At 53.0% G+C, this 20114-nt stretch overlaps 1 protein-coding gene and 1 pseudogene across 1 annotated transcript; both read left to right on the top strand.

The window, feature by feature from the left end:
- LOC133340371 (UPF0746 protein DDB_G0281095-like) overlaps positions 1 to 20114 on the top strand; it is a 132984-nt pseudogene that overhangs the window by 59911 nt on the left and 52959 nt on the right.
- LOC133340278 (craniofacial development protein 1-like) lies at positions 743 to 10936 on the top strand. The gene is made up of 7 exons (XM_061548376.1): positions 743 to 1307; positions 2313 to 2466; positions 3960 to 4203; positions 4967 to 5073; positions 6025 to 6162; positions 6531 to 6698; positions 10680 to 10936. Exons 1-7 carry the CDS (start codon positions 1253 to 1255, stop codon positions 10768 to 10770), a joined length of 957 nt encoding a protein of 318 aa, XP_061404360.1. The 5' UTR covers positions 743 to 1252; the 3' UTR covers positions 10771 to 10936.

Here is a 20114-nt window from a genome sequence, read left to right as displayed (position 1 = left end):
CCGGTGTGTTGGAGAGTAAAGCCACAACATTTGCAATTGTTTTGTTCACGTGACAAACATGCGTCGGGTGGTGGCGGATTTAACGACACGTTTATATTTTTCTGGTATAAATGGTATAAATGTCCACATGATAAACTCCTTTGTTGAGCTATCATTTATGGCCAGGTCGCTTTTGACCAATGGGTTAATGCTTCAGTGGGCTTTGCCTGGTAGGATGGAGATGGTTGAGTTGTATGAGTTTGGGTGATTTGTTTACTTTTCTACATCTGCAGAACTACATTCTACATCCGCAGAACGTGAAGAACCAGTTGCATCTACATCTGCAGAACACGAAGAACCAGTGGCATCTACATCTACAGGAGATTATACAACTTTTAAAGCCATTCCCCGTGCTTAGTGTATATGCCGTACACCATGTTTGGAATCGACAGGATTAAAGTTGGACTTGCGAAAATATCGACATACGAATAGACCTCTGGAACCTAACTCGTTCGTAAGTAGAGGAGTGCCTGTACACACCGATTCTGAACCCGCCCCCTTACATTAGGCCACGCCCCCCGCCTTCTAACTCCGCCCTCTTCTGGTTTAAGCCCCCACCCCGCGCGCACTCTACGCCAGCCAATCGCAATTCGCCTCGGCGCGGTTGACCAATCAGAGGCGTGCCCCTCGAGTTCGCGTGCCGTCTCCCCCCCCCCCGAATGTGCCGGCAGTCGAGGCATTCGCGGCCAGCGGATTCGTAGAGGTTACTGCAGGACTTTGTCAAACTCTCACCAAGGTGTGAAAATAGTAATAAAAAATTGTAATCGTTGCAAACGAGTGGCAACCCCTGGCGCGAAACGACGTTGTACGAAACACGGCGAGGCAACGCGACCTGGTGTATTTATTTTATTCGTGTCACGCACGGATCTGTGTGTATGCGAATGCGTTGGCAGGGGGAACGCGCGCCGCGTTCGCGTAAGGGCACAAGGCGGGGCCTAGCACGAGAGGCTTCGTCTAGACGCGAAGCGGCCGGGGAAAGCAACGCTGGAAAGGATAAACAATAGGGTTTAACAATAGGATTAAACAATAGGATACAACAGTAGGGTTCGACAATAGGAGCAGAGGTTGAGGCGCACTCACAGAGAGAGGGTGAGCTGAGGTCGACCCAGTAGCGGCAGGAGGAGCAGCGATAACAGAACGCAAGAGGCGAAGGAGCAGCAGCAAGGAGGGGGAGAGGGTAAGCAGAGGGAGCAGCAGCAGCAACGGCAAGAGGATGTCCGACTCGGAGGATCTGAGCTCTGAGAATGATTCTGACTACGTGCCCTCGGGTGAGACTCACACTGGTGGTGGTGGTGGGCTTGGTAGAGCTGTGTATAGGGGTTTGGGATAGCAATGGGTTATGGATATCAGCGGGGTAAGGCGATGTATAGGATGGTAGGGAGGTTGTGGGGGGTACAGGCTCGGGCATGGTAATAGCTAGAAGGGATTACAATTGAATCTAACGGGAGTTCGAGTGAGCGGTGTGTGGATGTACATCGTGATCATCATCGGCCACGTTCTATCTACAGAACGTGGCCTGCCAGATCTCGCATTTCAAGTCGAGATGATGTCTCAAACTTGCGTTTGTTCTGCAATACACGGAATCCTCTCTGTTCGGCCTCGATGTGACCATGTAGAAGAACGCCGATTCCTGATCACGATCATTGTACTGGAGAAAACATTCTTTTGAGCTTTTATATCAACACAATTGAAAAGAATCCGAAATTTCGCTGACGATAACACGCAGCGCCGACTTTATTTACATTCGCCCGGCACGGTCTCTTCCCCATGCTTGTCTGAGCGCGTTTCAGATGGCTGGCTTGTCAGTCGTATTCGTCAAAGCCGTAATATGCTGAGTCGGGTAAAACGCGCTGATTGGACAGCTCCAACGAGCCACCTGGCGATGTTGCTTTTTCATCAAATGTAATTATGCAAAGGCACTTCAACCCGCTGCTCGCTGAATACGGTACACCATCAATAATTGTTGTAGATACGCACACTGTTGTGTTATCCGGTTTTTCCTTACCCAAATAATTTCCTTTTGATCAGCGAATGTGTTGTGCCGTAGACGACTTATTTCGCCATCCTAAGTTAAGTGAATGATAAAACATTAGTCCTGGTTTTAAGTGGGGTAAATACAATTAGTTTTCCATCCGGCGGAATTTCAAAAGGTTATCTCGTATAAGCTACACTTATTTGCACCGATATATTTTGTAAATCCATTGTGCGTGGACTGTGCGTGTTGGTGGCCGATTAAGTCTCGCGCCTGTCACCAACTCGCTCTGTCGTCACAGCCGAGGAGTCGAGCGATGACGACGGGGATCAGGCCGGGCATGACGAGGTGGAGGAGGATGGAGACGACGAGGTGTCGGCGGCGGCGATGAAGAAGAAGGCTCCGTCGTTGAAAAAGCGGCGGGCGACATCCGCCAAGGGATTACTGGGAGCCAGGTACAGGGAGCTTCATTTCTCTCTGAATTACTTTTTTTACCACTAGGTAAAGCCTAAAATGGGACCTTTTAAAGCCCTAAATTGAACCTTTGTTTGCCAGTATCAAAGTATGAAAACATAAGAATATGTTTTACCCTTTCTGGCAATAAAACAGGCGTTAAGATACCAAGGGGTAAAAGCTATCCTTATATTTTTTATATTTTGATACTGACAAAAAAGGTCCCATTTTGTAGCTGCTCACACCCCTAGCTATAAATGCTCTGATAGTGCATTGCCTTTGTGCTGTTCGCCTTTTGGCATTCTCTGATCTGACACTGGTGGTGAGACTAGGCCCAAAAGAAAGCTGTCTCTGGTGTAGGCCAATCAAGTTCCAAAAACAATGCAGATATTATCAGAGCGTGTTTATTTGCATGTTTTGCCACAAGTACCGTGTGTGGTTAATGCAGACTTGATGCTTTGCAAAATGTATCTATTTGGCGTTTGAACAACTCAACCCCTGTTTTATTTCCAGAAAAGGTAAAACCTATTCTTATTTTCTCATACAGGTAAAGCCCTTCTTCATGAGTGACCTAGCTATCACAAATGATAGCTCAACGAAGTGGCTTATCTGGAATTTTAAACGCCTGATGTTAATTCTAAATGTGGAATGGAAAAACCGGAGGAAACGGAGAAAAATCCCCGAGACATGAAAACTCAAAATATACAGCAGGTGTCAGGCTCGGGATCGAACCCACAACCTCCTGTATACCAGGCGAGATAGTTAACATCTCGCCATCATGGCGCTCCAAATATATAGTCCGGGTCTCTAGTAGACTGGAGAAGGCACTTGGCCACCAGTCCCCACAGCCCAATGCGATGCCATTCCAGCTGATTTGGGTCTTTTTCTTCCACGCGTTTGTCCCACTCATGTGGGGTCCGCTGTCCTTACCAACCTCCTCCATGCTGCTTTGTCCTGCGCCATCTCTCTTTCCGTTCCTCGGGCCACCGTGTCCGATAGCACCACATCGCCTCACCTCTTCTTCTGCCTTCCACTTGCATGACCTGCACCTTCTGACCCACATCATTTTCCTGTTGTCTCTCCACTGATTTGGGTATTCACATTTATACTGCTGTGTGGACAAAGGCAGCAGGGGACAACACAAATGTGATGCAAAGTAATGACCCGTTGAGGGCCTTTTTAAACATGAAACATTAAAACACCATGACAGTGGTAAACAAACACAACTAAAATATAATTACGTTCATCATTAACACTGCCTTCTAAAGAGTAATGTGCAATAGCCTACTGTTTCCGGTAGTGGCAGTCATAAGCTGTGCCCCTAGATTAATCCTTCATGTGTCCCCTTGGCTAGTCAACAGGGATCACCATGGTTACTTGCCAACTTCAAAGTCATGTGCACATAACTGCTGAAAGTAAAACTAAAGATACATCGGGTGCCGCAGTGCAATTAACACATTTGTGTACTTTTCGTTTTGCTAAACGATGTCACCAGGAAGAGAACACGAATTGGAGGCATCAGGCTGTCGGGGGATGAGGCTGAAGAGGAGTCTGGGGGTCAGGGGTCGCCTGGGCAGGAAGACGCAGAGGGCGCCGCGGTCGCCACGGAGATACCGGCCGATTCCGGCAAATCTAAGAGCCGCGCCGACGACCTCTGGGCCAGTTTCCTTAGCGACGTGGGCCAGAAGCCAAAGGCCAAGGAGGGCGGCCAAGTGGAGGTCAACAAGACTGCCAGCCAAGTAAGGCTCACGTGTTCTCAACAGCTGAGATTTTCACAGAAAACACGATCGTACTCTCAACTAAAACTATTAAAACAAAATTTGACCAGGTAAGGCCTATTGAGCTGTATAGCTCATTTTCAGAAGCGACATGGCCACAAATAGTAGCTCAACAAAGTGGCTTATCACGTAGACATTTATAGCAGCCCAATGCCCTTAAACGGTGTTGGGGTCAAACCAGCGACCTCCTGTATACCAGGCGTTATAGTTAGCGTCTCGCCACTGTGGAGTGTGCAGGTCGTATGTGAAACTGCATAGATGCAGTTTTATTCTTACTGCGGAGATTTTTCGTAGTTGCGCTGTGTAGCTCTCAAATATGTGTTCTGGTTGTACCGCGTGTTACTTGACACAATGTCCGACATTTCTCTCCACGTTCTGTGGAGAGCTCAATTCACCTGAAGAAGCATCCAGCACACGAAGCGAAACGTCAGACATCGTGCTAAACAACATTCAGTACAAACAGTAAAGACGTCAGAACGATAAGCCCCGCGTTATGTCAACGGTTTGTGTTTTCACAGATAACATTTCATAGTCAGTTTATAGATAAGCTTTTAATGTGTGTATACAGTGCGCTGATGCAGTGCGGTTCGTTAAGTGCCGAGAAGAGCAGTGGAGTGGCCGTGTCTCCATGCAGACACCACAACCTGGCACTGCGTGTTGGTTTTTGGTGTCGCAAGACGGGTTTAGCGATGTCCCCGGTTGTCCGCTCGTCGGCTGTCGGCAGAGCTCGACGGCGGTGAAGACAGAGGCGCGGAAGGAGACGGAGAGGCCCAGGGAAGGAGCCAAGGTCTCCATCACCAAGGTGTTTGACTTTGCAGGGGAGGAGGTCAGGTGGGTGGTCGTTGGTCTATTCCAATTGAAACTTCTTGTGTCACAACGCAAACTGCGCTCAGAGTTAGGGTTGTTCATTTCTCGTTTTGCATTATTAAGAATTGCGTGCAACAATAACAGTAAAATCTTGGATTGCGAGCATAATTCGTTCTGGAAACGTGTTCGTAATCCAAAGCACTCGTACATCAAAGCGAATTTCCCCATAAGAAATAATGGAAACTCAGATGATTCGTTCCACAACCCAAAAATACTGTATTCATATAAAAATTATTCATACAAAATACCTTTTTATATTTTTATTATTTAAATTTAATATAAAGTAATCAAATGTATTAATTACATTTAATATTGGCTGGTGTGAGGGAGACGAGAGAGGAGGGTTATTGTGTAGGATGACTTTCACTTGCAGTACAGTTACTAAAGAACAGTCACTACACTTGGACACAAAATAAAAAAATGCTTTACGCACACACACGTGGTCACAACACTCGTAAACAGTCTACGCTCGTATGGATGTTGACTATACGAGTGAGGCACGCCGACTGAGACCGAGCATGGGAGACGATTACCTACAATCCCGCAGCGAGAGAGAGAGAAGAACCATTAGCTCAGTTGTGATCACGTGATGCTCGGCAGACAAATCATATACTGTACGTACTACAGTACTCGTATTGCAAGACTTCGCTCGTTTATCAAATTCATATTTATTTAAAATTTTTGCTCGTCTTGCAAAACACTCGCAGACCAAGTTACTCGCAATCCAAGATTTTACTATAACTGTAAACGATCGATAATAATCGGTATCCGCACACACGCGTCGAAGAATTTGTCTCTCGCGTTTGCACACCGTGGCCACTTGATAGTGAACGTCTTGAGAGATTTAATCGGAGAGACGCGAAGCGTGGAAGAGTGTCTGCTGAAGGACGATGGGGTGTCTGTGCGGCGGCGCAGGGTCACGAAGGAGGTGGATGCCGAGTCGAAGGAAGCACGCTCCTATCTCAAGTCTCTGGAGGCGGAAAAGGAGGAGGGGAAGGAGGATGAGAAGGGAGGTTCTGGGTCTGGCACCACCTCCACTGCTCCCTCACTTGCGTACGTGTGATCCCTAACCCCCCTAACCTCTGTATGTATATATGTATTTACGTTGAACTTCTTTCACACAGTACGTAGCCAACCGTGCTAATCAGAGGTGCGGGGGAAAGACAAACCAAAGACAAAAAGCAATTCTGAAGAAATGAGTTTTCAGCTAGGTGATTTAAAAGTGCATAGCTCCAGTGGCTTCCTAATATTGGAGGGAAGAGCTTTTCAGACGGCCGCAGAAGCGCATCTGAAAGCGCGCGATGCTGGTGACCGTCTGCGAGTGGGCAAGTGGCTTGTTTTTGTTTTTTTACTAAACAATATGAAAATAAAATCCCTGTGCTCCCCCCCCCCCCCCCCCCCGGCTGTCCGCCGGTCCCCAGAGCGAAGCGGCCGGGCGGCGCGGCCGGCCTCAGCGCCGTGCTCGGCCAGATCGGCGGCAAGAAGACGAAGATGAGCACCCTGGAGAAGTCCAAGATGGACTGGGACCAGTTCAAGGAGGGGGAGGGCATCAGCGACGAGCTCGCCACACACAACCGCGGCAAGGCCGGGTGGGTGCTCGCAATCGCTTGAACCCCCAATACGAGCAACCGCAAAATAGCGCAAGACCGCAATCGCACGCAACCGCAATCGCACGCAACCGCAACCACTCGCAACCCCAGCCACAGTACATGCAGCCGCAACCACACACAACCACGCCCATACATACGCAACTTACGTGCACCCCACGCACCTCCTCGCTCGCTGATCAGCTGTAGGATCCTCTTGCACGTTTAACGTGAAACGGCGTGAGAAACCTTTGTTACTTGGTGAGGGCGGAATGGAATTTAAAAAAAAAGCCTTTTGGGATGGTTCATTTGGTGACACTGCATCGGCAGTGGTTTGCATGAGCACCAACGCCGGCCCCGGGTAACGGCCGTTCAGCAAACCACGCACACGATGCTGCTCTGCCGAACTACCGTTGCCAAAAACGTCACGCAGTAACGCACGTGAGTACTCGCGCCTTAGCCTTATTCAATGGCGACGCGACAAACAACGAGGGCTCGCTGTCTTTAAACCATCGGCAATGCGGTGTTGCCAGGTCCAAACACATTCTCTCGAGTGTTTTCGATCGATAAGTGGCATTAGAACGCTTGCAGTTATTGAGGAATATAATTCGCAGGCTGTTAGGATGCCGTAAAGCGGTGTTCTTCGCTCATTTTCAGGGGGGGCGGGGGCGGCAGCGGCACTGGCACTTTGTCGATAACACACCATCAGTGTGAGGGCTGCCACACATTTTGAAACGATTGTCGGGTTTGCCAGCATGATGGGGGTGTTTTCACATGAGTGGTATTGTCAGGGGCTGCACTAAAGGCCACCAGGAGGCTGCCAGTTGGCCCGTGGGGCCCTTGCAACGAAGAGCACTGCCGTGAAGCCTCACGTGGCTTGGGACCGTTGTGAAATGAAGTCGTGGGCCGTATCCTGCCCACGGGCCACAGGTTCCCTCTCCATGACCGAGAGACCACCCACATGCCTGCGTCGCCTGCCCACTCCACCTGACTCCTATGTATGGACGACACAGCATGCTTCACATACAGACTGCACACTCCACACAGAGATGGCGTGTATGCTGCCTATAGGTGGGGACTATATGCTTCAGCTACACCCATACCTACAGGCAACCTGCCTGCTTTACCCGCACGCTCCACAAGTACCTACGCATGGGTCACATACTGCACACACACACTGCACTCCACACGTACTTTACTTATTTATGTATGTCTAACGTCATTCTCACTGTATGTCGCTGACCGTGCTAATCGGAGATGCGAAACTTACACATGGGCTGCATGCTACAAGCACATACTCCACCAAACTACACTCCACACACACTGCACACACACTCCACACATACACACACTGCACACACCCCACAATTACACACCACACGTACACGCAATCCAACAGATGGCCTGCACAAGCCACATACCTGCTGACTCACCCAGTGTGCTACCACCTGCGAGTCAGTGAGCGAGTAAGCGCGGGAGTCTTTACACTGCCTCGCACATGCGGTGGCGCAGCGCGCATACGCGGTCGCTGGGCAGGAGGCACTGGGGTGGGGGGGGGGGTAAATCCCCGTGGAACTCTCATTATTATTATCATTATAATTTTCAATCGACAAACATTTTTTTTTGCTGAGCAATTGCATTGGCTGGTGTGGTGCTAAACGAGCGGTGTGCGGTGTGGTTGGCGGGAGGAGGGGGGTTTGTTTTGGTGAGCGGGGAACGTGAACTCGAGACGCGCGACGAGGGAGAGTCGCGGAGAAAAAAAAAAGGAGAGAAGAAATACCTCTCCGATTAATCGCCCTTTGTTTGATAATCAGCTGAGCGGGAGCACGTGTGCTCATTAAGCCGTAGCGCGGGCCATAATTGCGAGAGTTCCCAGGCTTGCCCGCCTGGCTTGTGTGTGGGCAGCGCTGGCAAGCGGCTCGCGGTGCCGGAGCCAGGGGGGGCTGGGGGGACAAGTCTCGCGGACGCCCAGCTCATAGAAATGGGCACGGGGCTGCCCTTGGGGACAGGGAGTGCCCCCGTGCGTGTGTGGGTGCGTGCATGTGTGCATTTGTGTTGCTCTGGTGGCCGCACCCTGAGGTCGAGGAAGGGGAGTTGCGTAGTCGTGTCCACGGGTCAGGGCCCACTTTTTACCAAGTTTTTATATCATGGGACCTCCTTTGCCAGTACCAAAATATGAGAAGAGGTTTTCCCATTTTTTCTGGCAACAAAACAGTTGTTAAGATGTTAAAACGCCAAACTGAAACCTTTTACAAGGAATCATGTCTGCATTAACCACAATACTTGTGGTCAGAATGCAAACAAAAAACACACCGATAGTATATGCATTGTCTTTGAAACTGATTGGTCCACACCAGAGACAGCTTTATTTCGAGCCTAGTCTCAAACGGTGTTAGACCAGAGGACGCCTGTTCTCACAAGTTTTTATAACTCGCTAAAAACGCACAACGCTCATTCGGAGAGCACGACCAATGCGGACTTGGGAGCGGATGAGGTGGCTTGTGCGGGATAGCGGTGACGTGGGGAGGCTTTCATCCAGCAGTAGACAGATGATGGTCACGGCGATGACACGAGCTTGTTGTATTGAGTCAGCGGGTGCGACGTGCTGAATCTTTCACTTTTCTTGCCAAGGCAACTTCAGGTGCCCGGCCCCCGATATTTAGAACGGGGTTTTAAAGTTTTGTTTTCATTGTAACGTCAGCGGTCTCGCCAGGCACGTTTGGCGCTGCTGCTGTGGACGTGCACCATCTGGCCGACGCGTCCCGTGCGCTCGCACCGGCGGGGCGGCAGGGGAGGGGGGGGGAGGGACAAGGGGGCTGATCGTGAAACCGCTCCGTCGGATTCCGAACCTCTCGACAGAAACGCGCTCTTTGTGCTGAACGCGATAAAAACGCGCGGCCCGGCCTTGGCACGGCTGACGACGGTCGGCCGCCTTCAATTTCCCCCAAACGGATCCCAGCTGCTGTCGCGGCAGCAGCAGCAGCAGCGTTGGACAGATTTTCACGGAAGCCTTTTTCGCTTTCGCCGAACGCCACCTCCACGTTGCGGCGGACGAAGATGAAACGTTTGGGGCTGAATTTAAACGGTGCGAGCAGCTGCCCACTTGCGTAGATTTTCGTGGTATTTAGCACGCGTTGATCGGCACAATGCCCGACTTCCCCCCCCCTCTTCTTCCCCACGCTGGGAGCTTCTTCTGGGACTGAGTTCAGCTCTTGAAGAAGCTGAACATCCTCGTGGATTAGACCATTGGCACGGGCAAACGCTTGTCCTGGGTATGGCGTTACATTGTATCGGCCGGTGGCTGTAAAAAAATCCCCCAGGACGGAGTGCGGTGATGCGAGGTGAAGAGGTCCGGTGTGGCGATGGAGGGAGCTGAATCCAGGGAACCCCAACCCTCCCCACTCCCCCTCCCACGAGAAGAAGATGTGGAATCGGATGTAAATTGTGATGTTTCGCTGTGTTACTGGACATCTGTGAAAAAATGGCATTATAGCTCATCAGATTCCTCCAGTGTAAATAAAGATTCTGATTTTTTATGTTAGAGAATGGCCCACAGAAGCGGATATCACAGAACCTCTTCCGAGATCCATTTAAGTGACACTAGGGGGCAGAACCCTCCCATTAACCCTTTTGTTGTATGTCAATCAAACCAAAATCTTGTTTTTTTTAAGTTCTCGCAGCTGGAATTTTTCTTAAATTAAGCGACAAAACAAATTAAATGCTTTAAAAATGCTTTGTTTAATCAGTTATAGGTGACCAGGATGAAACCATAAACTCACGGACACTTGACGGCCCGCTTTTCTCACAGCAGGCCGAAATCCAGATTTGAACCCTGACCTTCGACAGTGCCGACTAGGCGCTCCGTCCCCCAATCCGCACCGTCGTCGTCCTCCTCTCCTGCGCTGCTGCCGTTGTAAACCGAGACGGAACGTCCCCCCCCCCTGCCCCCCCCTCCACACCGTGTCTTCCCCCCCCCACGCGCAGGTACATCGAGCGTCAGGCCTTCTTGGACCGAGTTGACCACCGCACGTTCGAGATCGAGAAGAGCATCCGCCTGACCAAGAGCAAGCGGTAGCGGGCAGCCGCCTCCTGTCATCGGCGGCTCGGTGGGGCGGGGCAGCGGCACCGCCATCGCCGCCACCAACGCGGAGCCCTCGCTCGGACGCGCGGTGCCACGACGCAAGCCTGGAAACAGCTGCTGGACGCATTTAGAGGCTTGAGCGTGCGGGCCGCTGCGCCGCTGGTGGTGGTGGTGGTGGGGGGAGGGTGGGGGGGTTAAGATGGCAGCTTTTGTTTCAGGCCGTGCGCTCATTGCCGTAGCTTTACGCTGAGTGGGCCGTGACCCCCTGGGGTGTGTGGTGGGGGGGGAGGTGGGGTGGGGAACGTTGCAGGCCTCCAGCCAACGCCCACCCACCCGCTCAGCTCCCAGTGTTGCAGTTTCGCCGGCAAGGATGTTCGCCCGTTAAGTTCGGACATCTGCGTTCTTAATGTTAGGTTTCAGAAAGTAAAAAAATAAAAACCCCAGCGCAAGGGCGTTTTGAGTAAAGCGGTCCCGGCGTCGTGCAGCGGCCCCGCTATTTGGAAGCAGCAGCAGCAGCACCAGGCTGCGACAGCGGCGAGTAACAGACGCACGACGCTCCTGCCGGACCCCCTTTAAAATCGCGGGAACGTGTTTGGTGTTTGGAGTAAATTGGCGCATTTTTCTGGTCACTGTTTACGCGACCGCGGCCTCCCTGGGCTCCCCCCGCCACGGACGGCCACCGCTGCGCACGTTCGTCGCGACATTTTTCCGTAATTCTTTTAATCGCTCGTTTTGGACGAATGGAGAGCGGTGGCGGCGTTCGCCGTTTAAACCGAGCGTGGGCCGCGGCGGAAACGATCGCCGACGCTGGCCCGGGGGGGGGGAAGGTATGCCGCCCCCTGCCTGCCCCCCCTCCCCCCCGGGGTAAAGGTCGCATCTCTGCGCTCTCGGGGGGCAGCTGTGGTGCTGCTGCATGGCGGGGGTGGTGGCACGCTGGGGCTGGCGTCTGGTTGTGCGTCGGCGGCCTGCCTACCACCTTCCCCCCTCGATGACAGAGCCTTGGACATTTTTTTTTACATTTTTCCAAAATTGTTGTCGTGCGCCAATCCCCCGGCGTTGAGCACGGGCGACCGAAAAACGCTGGGCCCACCGCGCTCGCTGTGAAGGCGCCCCAGCTGCTGCCGAGCGATGCCGGGGCGCTGTCGTCGTCCCGTCTCCCCGGCCCGGTGATGTCACCCCCCTCTCCCACTGACCCCATTACATCACCGTCTCTTACATCACCGCGGGGCCCCATCTGGCGCGCTATTTGTTTCATTGATTAGATTTTCATACAGCGAGGGCCCCCCCCCACCCCTAATCCACCCGACACCCCCCCCCCCCCCAGGGATCTCCACTCCCACAGCGAGCGGCTGCGCTCGACGGGGATGGGGGTGGTGAGGGGGGGCGTCGTTCCATTGCGCGACATCTCCAACGGCAGTGGCGGCTTCGGGGGCGCGCTCGCGACCGTCCGTTTAAAGTTACTTAAATTTGTCAAATGGCGGGAGAGAGACGGCAGGAGCCGCTGTCATGGCGATCGCGAGATCATGTTCATACTGTGTTTGCGAATAAAGTAAAACATTTTATACAAATTCAAGTGAAACATTTCAGAACGTTTTAGAAACTTTCATCTACGGGGGCGTCGTGATCCAATACTGGCCGCCTGCGCCACCGCGGTCCCACGCCTCTTCCCCCACTCCCACTCACTCCCCTCACACCAGCACCACTACCACCACTACCAGCCCGTGGGGTAGAGCTGGAGTTCTCCAGTAGCGATGGAAGAGGGTGAAGCGCCTTCTGTTCCAAGGGGAAGATGAGCAAGTGGTTCGTGGGTCAGCGTCCGGTTTTGCTGAACACCCCAGCAGTGGAGTCCCCGACTGAATTCAATAGGCATAGCACTGTGGTGTAACGTTTATCGCGCTGGAATTGCAGAGGTCAACAGTTCGATTCGACCTTCCGGCTCCGGCAGTTGAAACGGTGACGCGAGTTTTTATTAAAATCCCTTTGCTGCAGTTAAGTCAGTCGTCAAGATCTCTTGTGGTGGGGTAAAGTGTGGGTAGTCCTTCTTCCATGACGTCTTGGCCAAATCACCTGTTGGGAGGCGGGGCGTGAGCGAGCAATGCCAGGGCTGGACCATTTCACTCAAGCTTGGGGGGTATTTTGACTCGAGGTGGTTTATGCACCTGACCACACACGTGGCCGTATGCCTCGCTGTCTTCTTTCATAACGCCGAAGTGGAATGTTCCACTTGTGCTGCTATTACACCGATGAAGAAGTAACCCTGAATACCCAAAATCGTCAGATTCTGCAAGCTAAGCTGGCGTGTTGATCCTGGACACCGCTATGGGTAAACGGGGTGTGATCGGGCTGCAAGCCTCTGCAGAGGACAGTGGAGCAGACGTACGTCTGTGTGTCCCATCTCCACCAGCCTGCATTGACCCAGCGCAGTGAAGTATGGTCACATGACCAGGACGGCCCATGCTCGGCATGGGGAAGGCCTCGTCCAGCAGTGGATTGACCAAAGGGGCTGTCTCCGTTGTTTATAGAAATGCCAGGTAACAGGGAGAAAATCACGTGGGCCCCCAACTTTTTTTGACGACTCGGTGCATCCTCTCGTGTGAACGATAGCAAGTAATCTCGGTTATAGAGCGAGCTAGACATGTCTCTGTGAACTAGATGAGTTTAACCTGGCAGCCTCTCACTTGCTCTAAAATAAAGTATTTGTGTCTGAACAGGAGGTTGGTGGTGGTCTGGTTACGTTGTGTGCTTGGGATCCGGGAGATGTGGGACTTGGGGGTGGAAACGGGAGTTGGGAGATCAGGGACGGGAGCGGAGATGGGAGAAACGAGCAGATGGGTAAAAAGTTTCGCAGAAATGAGCCGTAGGAGAAGGCGGGAGATGGAAGGCAAGAGAGATGAGAAGCCGTTCTGCAGGAGATGGGATATGGGAGTAAACCCCTTGGTATGGGAGATGGGAGAGGACAATAGGTGGGCTAAAAGAGACGGGAGATGGGAGGCAGGAGAAGGCAAACGGGAGATGGGAGGCAAGAAATGGGATAGGAAGGAGGGGAGACAGGTTGGAGATACGGGAGAAGAGAGGAGAGAGGCAGGGGACAGATGAAAGACAACAGACGGGAGCTGGAGCGAAGAGAGAGAGAGGTGGGGGGGGGTAGAGGTGGAGGTCGATGAGAAATGGAGGCAAAACGCAGAGTTCACCGTGAGCCGTGGTTCGGCTCTCGCGTTGTTCTCCGGCGCCTCTGCGTGCCGCGTTCGGGGCGCCGTGTAGCCTGGCGACACTGGATACGAGCCATGTGAATAGGGGGCAGATTCGTCTTAAGATGATTGGTGCTGCGAATCGGGGCAGGTTTAGTGCTTGGTTTCAGACCCTTAATAGGGTTAGCTCTCGAAGCTAAGGTTGGAGTGATCGCCACAGATTAAACCCATTCACCCCCATAACCTCTCGATCACGAAAAGCGCCCATATAAACCCTGAACCATCAACCCTAATCCCACCATTAGCGGAATCATCCCGTTCTGCCGGGCATTGTGTCCCAGGCGAGACGACGTCGATTGCAATGTTTCGCTCGCGACTCTCCGCTTCGGCGCGATGATGTCATCTCGTGTGGGAGGCCTTCATCCAGCAGTGGATCGGCAATGGCTGATGGTGACATGTAGAGAGAAACGGGCCCTGCTATTGCATTGCTCACGTGACTGCCGGTGCAAGTGACCTGCGCTAGAGGGAGCTCTGGAGAGCCCCTTGAGCACGCTTGGCCTCCTCTTCCACCTCTCTTGGAAGAGGTGGGAACACCCACACTTTACCCCACCACCCAAGCTGTCGATCCACTCTGGTGTACTCATGTATACGAACTAACTTTTTGAAATTTGATCAGGTAAAGGGCCCACTGATCTATGTAGCTCTCTTTTAGAAGCAACACAAATGACGGCTCAACGAGGTTGCTGATCGTGTAGAAAATAATAGCAGCGGCCAAATGCCCTAAACGCACGTTTCTAGATTGTGGAGGATAAAGCTCGAGGCCTCCGGAGAAAAATCCACGCGATCACGGAGAGAGAGAGACACCGCCAAATATACAGCAGCAGGCATCAGGGTCGGGATCGAACCCACTACCTCCTGCACACTAGGCGAGGTAGTTAACATCTCACAGCCACCGTGATGATGATGAGAAAGAGAGACATCCAAACTCCAAATATACAGCAGCAGACGTCAGGGTCGGGATCGAACCCAGGGCCTGGGTGGACAGAGGGGGCTGCGGGGGAGGGGAAGTGAATTTCAGTCAATATTGCTCCTTCCTTGCAACAGCCGCGCCCGGAGATCGAACCGACGAGCCTCTACCGTTGCAATCCGCGACTGACTTGGCAGGCAGCAAACGCTGACGACGACGACGACGATTCAAATGGCGCTGTCGTCTCTGCCGACGTCACACTGCTGCCGGAGGCTCCATCCAGCAGTGGATAGCGAATGGAGGGCGACGACCAGGGCTACCTTCGGGCTCCCGCCCCGCGACCCCCGCTCGGCTGCCCCGCAAGACGTTTGGAAATCTTAATTGGCTGCAGCAGGAAGCGCTGGTAGGAAAGGACCATTAGTGCTGTTTAGTGTTCTACTTGTAAAACAACCAGAGGGTATGGTGGCGGGGGGGAAGGAGGGTGATGGGGGAGGGAGGCTTAAGGCAACTTGCCCGGGTGCGCTCGTCTGGTTGGGAATGGGGTCGAATGACGGGATTTCTGAATTCTGTCCGCACGGCCCACTGCCGTTGTGGTCGTGACACCGGTGACTGCCCTAAACAATACGCAACACGCGCGTCTCGCCCGGTGCGACAGGGCGGACTGCTCCCCAGCTCGGCTATTGCCACCGGATTGTCGTGCGATTTGCGCGTCGCCTCTTGGGGTTCTATTTTCGCCCAAACGCCGTGCGAAAGAAGAATGAGAAGACGGATGGAAATGCAATAAACCAAACTATAAAAAATATATATATTTTACCAGGTAAGGCCCATGAGATGTATAGCTTTTTCTTAGAAGCGACCTGGCCACAATGATGGCTCATCTATTGCAGCCAAATAGTCTAAACGCATGTTTTCTAATGTGGAGGGGGAAAACCCGGAGCACCCCACGCGACCACTGACAGGGATACACGCAAACTCCACATATATACAAGAGGCGTCGAGGTCGAAACCCACGACCATCCTGCATACCAGGCGATGTAGTTAACATCTCCGCCACCCGCGGCATAATGCCCTTTAACCCAGGACAACCTCACCGTGTCTCGAGACTCTTTTCAAGAGGGCCCTGCTGCATTGGGATACTTGGCCCACGAATCCCATCAACACTGGGAGTTTCTCCTCGCGTGGCAGGGGAAACCCGGAGGACGTGGAGACAATCCACGAGCGCCGCACAGATGTGTTCACGAACGCTCGCCGTCACCCGCCACCTCGTGGCCACCTCGCACATCTCTGCGTGATCCTTCCGCAACCCCTTGCCCGCACAGAGCGCCTGGACCACCGCGCCCGGCTATTGTCACGTGCCACCAGTTTGGCAGCGATTGTTTCGCTCTGCTTCTCGTGAATAATGGATCACCTCTGTGCTCGCTAAAGGTATCATCGTTTCCCCCCCAGCCCCCCCAGTGCAGCCACCACTCCTGCTTGCACCCCCCCCCCTCCTCCTCAAGGGTCCCGGCTCCAGACCAGAGTCATGAGGTCCCCTCTCTAGAGTCCCCCACTCGAGCCCGTCCCAAACCTGCCCCCCCCCCCGCTCTCCCTCCCCTCCCCTCCATCCCCTTCTCCTTCCCCACCCACTCCCCCCTCCCCCCTCCCGGGTCACGGTCCGTGGTGTGGGGCTTAAGGAACCCGGGGAGCGGATTTCCTGCTGCTGTTGATGTTAATGCTGTTGATGCTGCTGCTGTTGATTCTACCGCTGATGTTGATGCCTCTGTTGATTCTACTGCTGCTGTTGATGCTGCTGCTGTTGATTCTACTGCTGCTGTTCATTCGGCTGCTGCTGTTGATGCGGCTGCTGCTGTTGATGCTGTTGATTCTACTGCTGCTGTTGATGTTACTGTTGATTATACTGCTGCTGTTGATGCCGCTGTTGATTCTATCGCTATCGATTCTACTATTTCTGACAATAGTGCTGCTGCTGTTGCCGGGCGTGTCTCTTTCAGTTGCTGCTGTTCCTGCTGTGCGTGATGCGGTCCATGCACGGCACTGGCACCGTCGTTGCCGCTGTCGATGCTTCGAACAGCCGTCGCTCTCCCCGTTACTGAATTGAACGTTTCGCGTTCACTGCCACGTGATGGACACCACTGCGGCGCGTGAGAAAGACGCAGTGAGGACACGGGACGAGTTGGAAGGACTTGATAGAAGTCGTGGCGATGATGACGATGATGCCCTCGACTTGCAACGCCGCCGCACGCCGCACGGCATTTCGCTCTCACGGGCGGAGAGCGACTCGGGGTCGCGGGGATGAACCACAGAGGAGCGGGAAGGAAGCAGCGGCAGCCAGGCAAAGAGGCCGCGGTCCTACCAACAGTTGCCCGAGGTCTGCTGTCCCTCTACGTGTTCAGATGTTTTCAGCCGATTGGTGAAGCTGGGCCGAATGAGTGACCCAAACGTAGAAGTCAGGTAAAGGTGGCACGTGGGAGAAGACGACCTGATGGTGATGATGATGATGATGGTAATAATGGTGATGATGATGATGGTCATGATGGTGATGATGGTGGTGATAACCGTACTTCCGTGCGAGGGGGGAACACTCTATCCCGTGCAGACGGAGCAGGTGAAGTCCACACTCGCTGTACCGCCTTCTCCTGGCGAGCCAGGGCGGGTGTTGGCCACCCACCCCCTCCTGTGCCGTTCCGTGCCCCTATATACATATAGGGTGGCCGCCAAAAACACTTGCCCCAACAGTCTGTTAAAGGCTATGGGGGGGGGGGGGGCGGTGACCTTTGTGGTTTTTTTGGTGGATTCCCGAACCGTTGGGGAAACCGTCAACCCAAAACCGCCTCCTCAAAATTCCTCGACCGTGAATCACGCCCGGGACGAGAGCAGGTGACGCGGGGCGCCTTGGTGAGACCTCGCCCCGGTGACTCAGGTGGGGGGATCAGGCGTGCTGACTGCGGTGGTGCAGAGCGCCGCTGTTGAACGTCCTTCGCGCACCGTCCGTAGCTCAGCCGTGCTGATCGGAGGTGCCGTGGAAAGAGTGATTAGTGTACTCTCTGTAGCCGATGACCTGAGTTCCATTCTGGGCCACGGTTAACATCTCAGTGGCAAAATGACAAGGAAGGGCTGGCACTCCCGACCTCGCCAACCCACATTGACCAGAGTGGTGAAGTATGGTCAAATAACCTCGGCGACCGACAACAACATGTACAAACTGAACATTATTTCACCACGATCACAACAAACGTCACGGCTCTCTCTTTTGTCTTCCTTTCCTGAAGCTCGCACCCGGCACGCGGCGCGGAACGTCGGACATCGTGTGCGAACGGCACGCGTGCAACCGGAGAAAGCGTGGGGCGAAGATGCGCCGGCAAAGCCAACGACGAGGTCGTCTTAGCAACAACAACAACAACGCGATCGTCTTAGCAAAACAACAACAATAATGACGAGGTCATGTTAGCAAACAACAACAACGACGACAACAACAACGCGGTCGTGTTATTAAAACAACAACAAGGACGAATTTGTAAATAACACCGTGTGTGTGGCCATAATGCAATTTTATAATAGGCGACGTTTCGGGCGATGGTCCTTATTCAGAGCACGTGAACAGAGCGGCCAGGAGAAAGGCAGAGTTGGATGGTGGTAAGAGTTGCAGACTGCCACTTGTTGACACCATTTGGGGTTCTGAGAATCATTTTTCAATGTTTCCCGATGACAACACGGTCTTCCTTTAAACGGGCGTGTGAATATTTGCCCACAGTTCTACGAAGTGACGTGATGGTTGGTTGCTATCGAGCAACAACACCCGTTCATTGATCAAAAAGTAAAAATAGTCACCACCACCACCATCATCATTATCATCCTCCTCCTCATGTAGAAGACCAGGACACAATTCCATTGAGACACCCGTGACTCACGCCAATGAACGAGACGCGCCGAGTTGTTATTCCGCAGCAGCTCGTGGTGAGAAAGTGAGCAATCGTCTCTCTGGCGGATAAACACGATCTTCTCTTCAGATTGTGCAACAAAGACAAAGACAAAGATCCCCCGTATAGCCTGAACAGACTGTAGGGGCAAGTGCTGTTAGCGAGCACCTATGAAGGCCGGAACGGTACACGAGGGGGTGGGTGGCCAGCACCACGCCCGACCGCCTTTGTCTCCCTAGTGGCGATGTTTACACACCGCACCAGGTACTCATTGAAGGCTGAGTCGACCTAGGGGAGGCCCAGGACCGGTTCAGATAATCGTCACTGGTGTTAGCCGTGAGCGGGAATCGAACCCGGGTCGCCAGATTCATAGCGCAGCGCGCTAACCGCTACACCACCGCTCCCCACTATTGTGCAACACACACGGACGGACACACACACACACAGGCGCTCAAAAGTTGCACGAATACTCCACATTTCTTACTAATGAAGGGTATAGACTATACAAGTTCAGACTATATAATTAAAATTCCTGGCTGGTAAGCCAGCAAATAAATAAATAACGGCCGGAGTGAGTGAGTGAGTGTTGAGTGTGGGAGCCGGGTTATTTATAGACTGTCGGCTCTGCGCGTTCTCGACCGAATGGAATTCCTCCTCCCCGCTCCTCCTCCTCCTCCTCCCCGCTCCTCCCCCCTCACCCCCCCGCCCCCCTCCCCTCTTCACATTCCTTTGCCCCCAGCCGAGATTCCATCTCCCGTTCCCTTGTATGGAACGGTGGCGCCCACGTGCTCAGTCGCTCATTTGCATATGATTATCAATCATTAACCGGCGTGTGCGTTTGTGAAGTATGGTTAAATAACACCCACCCCCCGCCCCATGCGTGACCCCCACCCCCCCCATCGTCCACGGTGTGGAGAGGCACTCATCCAGCAGTGGATTGATGTAAGGGTTGTCCATGTACGCGTTTTCATTATAACGCAGCGTAACGTATAAACGCGATATAATATATCATCATTGAGTTGCAGCCCTTTGTGTGTCAATCTACTTCTGGATGAAGTGTCGCCCTCCCTCCCACCCCTTCCCCCCTTCCCCCCTACCCACGCCATGTCGCTCATGTGGTTCGTTCGACCATACTTCACCACACTGGTTGGTGAAAAGGCGGTGGGCACCCAGGAGCGGTTCAAATACTCCTCGCCACTGTTGTTAGCCGTGGCCCCGAATCGAAGTCAGGTGGTAAATAGGTTTCGTGGCGCGGTGCGCTAACCA

This window comes from Lethenteron reissneri, chromosome 9 (genome assembly GCF_015708825.2).
Source record: "Lethenteron reissneri isolate LAM-NWPU_2019-01 chromosome 9, ASM1570882v1, whole genome shotgun sequence".
NCBI classification, from domain to species: domain Eukaryota; kingdom Metazoa; phylum Chordata; class Hyperoartia; order Petromyzontiformes; family Petromyzontidae; genus Lethenteron; species Lethenteron reissneri.
Note: the sequence above shows the minus strand (reverse complement) of the source record. Positions and strands in the feature narration are given on the sequence as shown.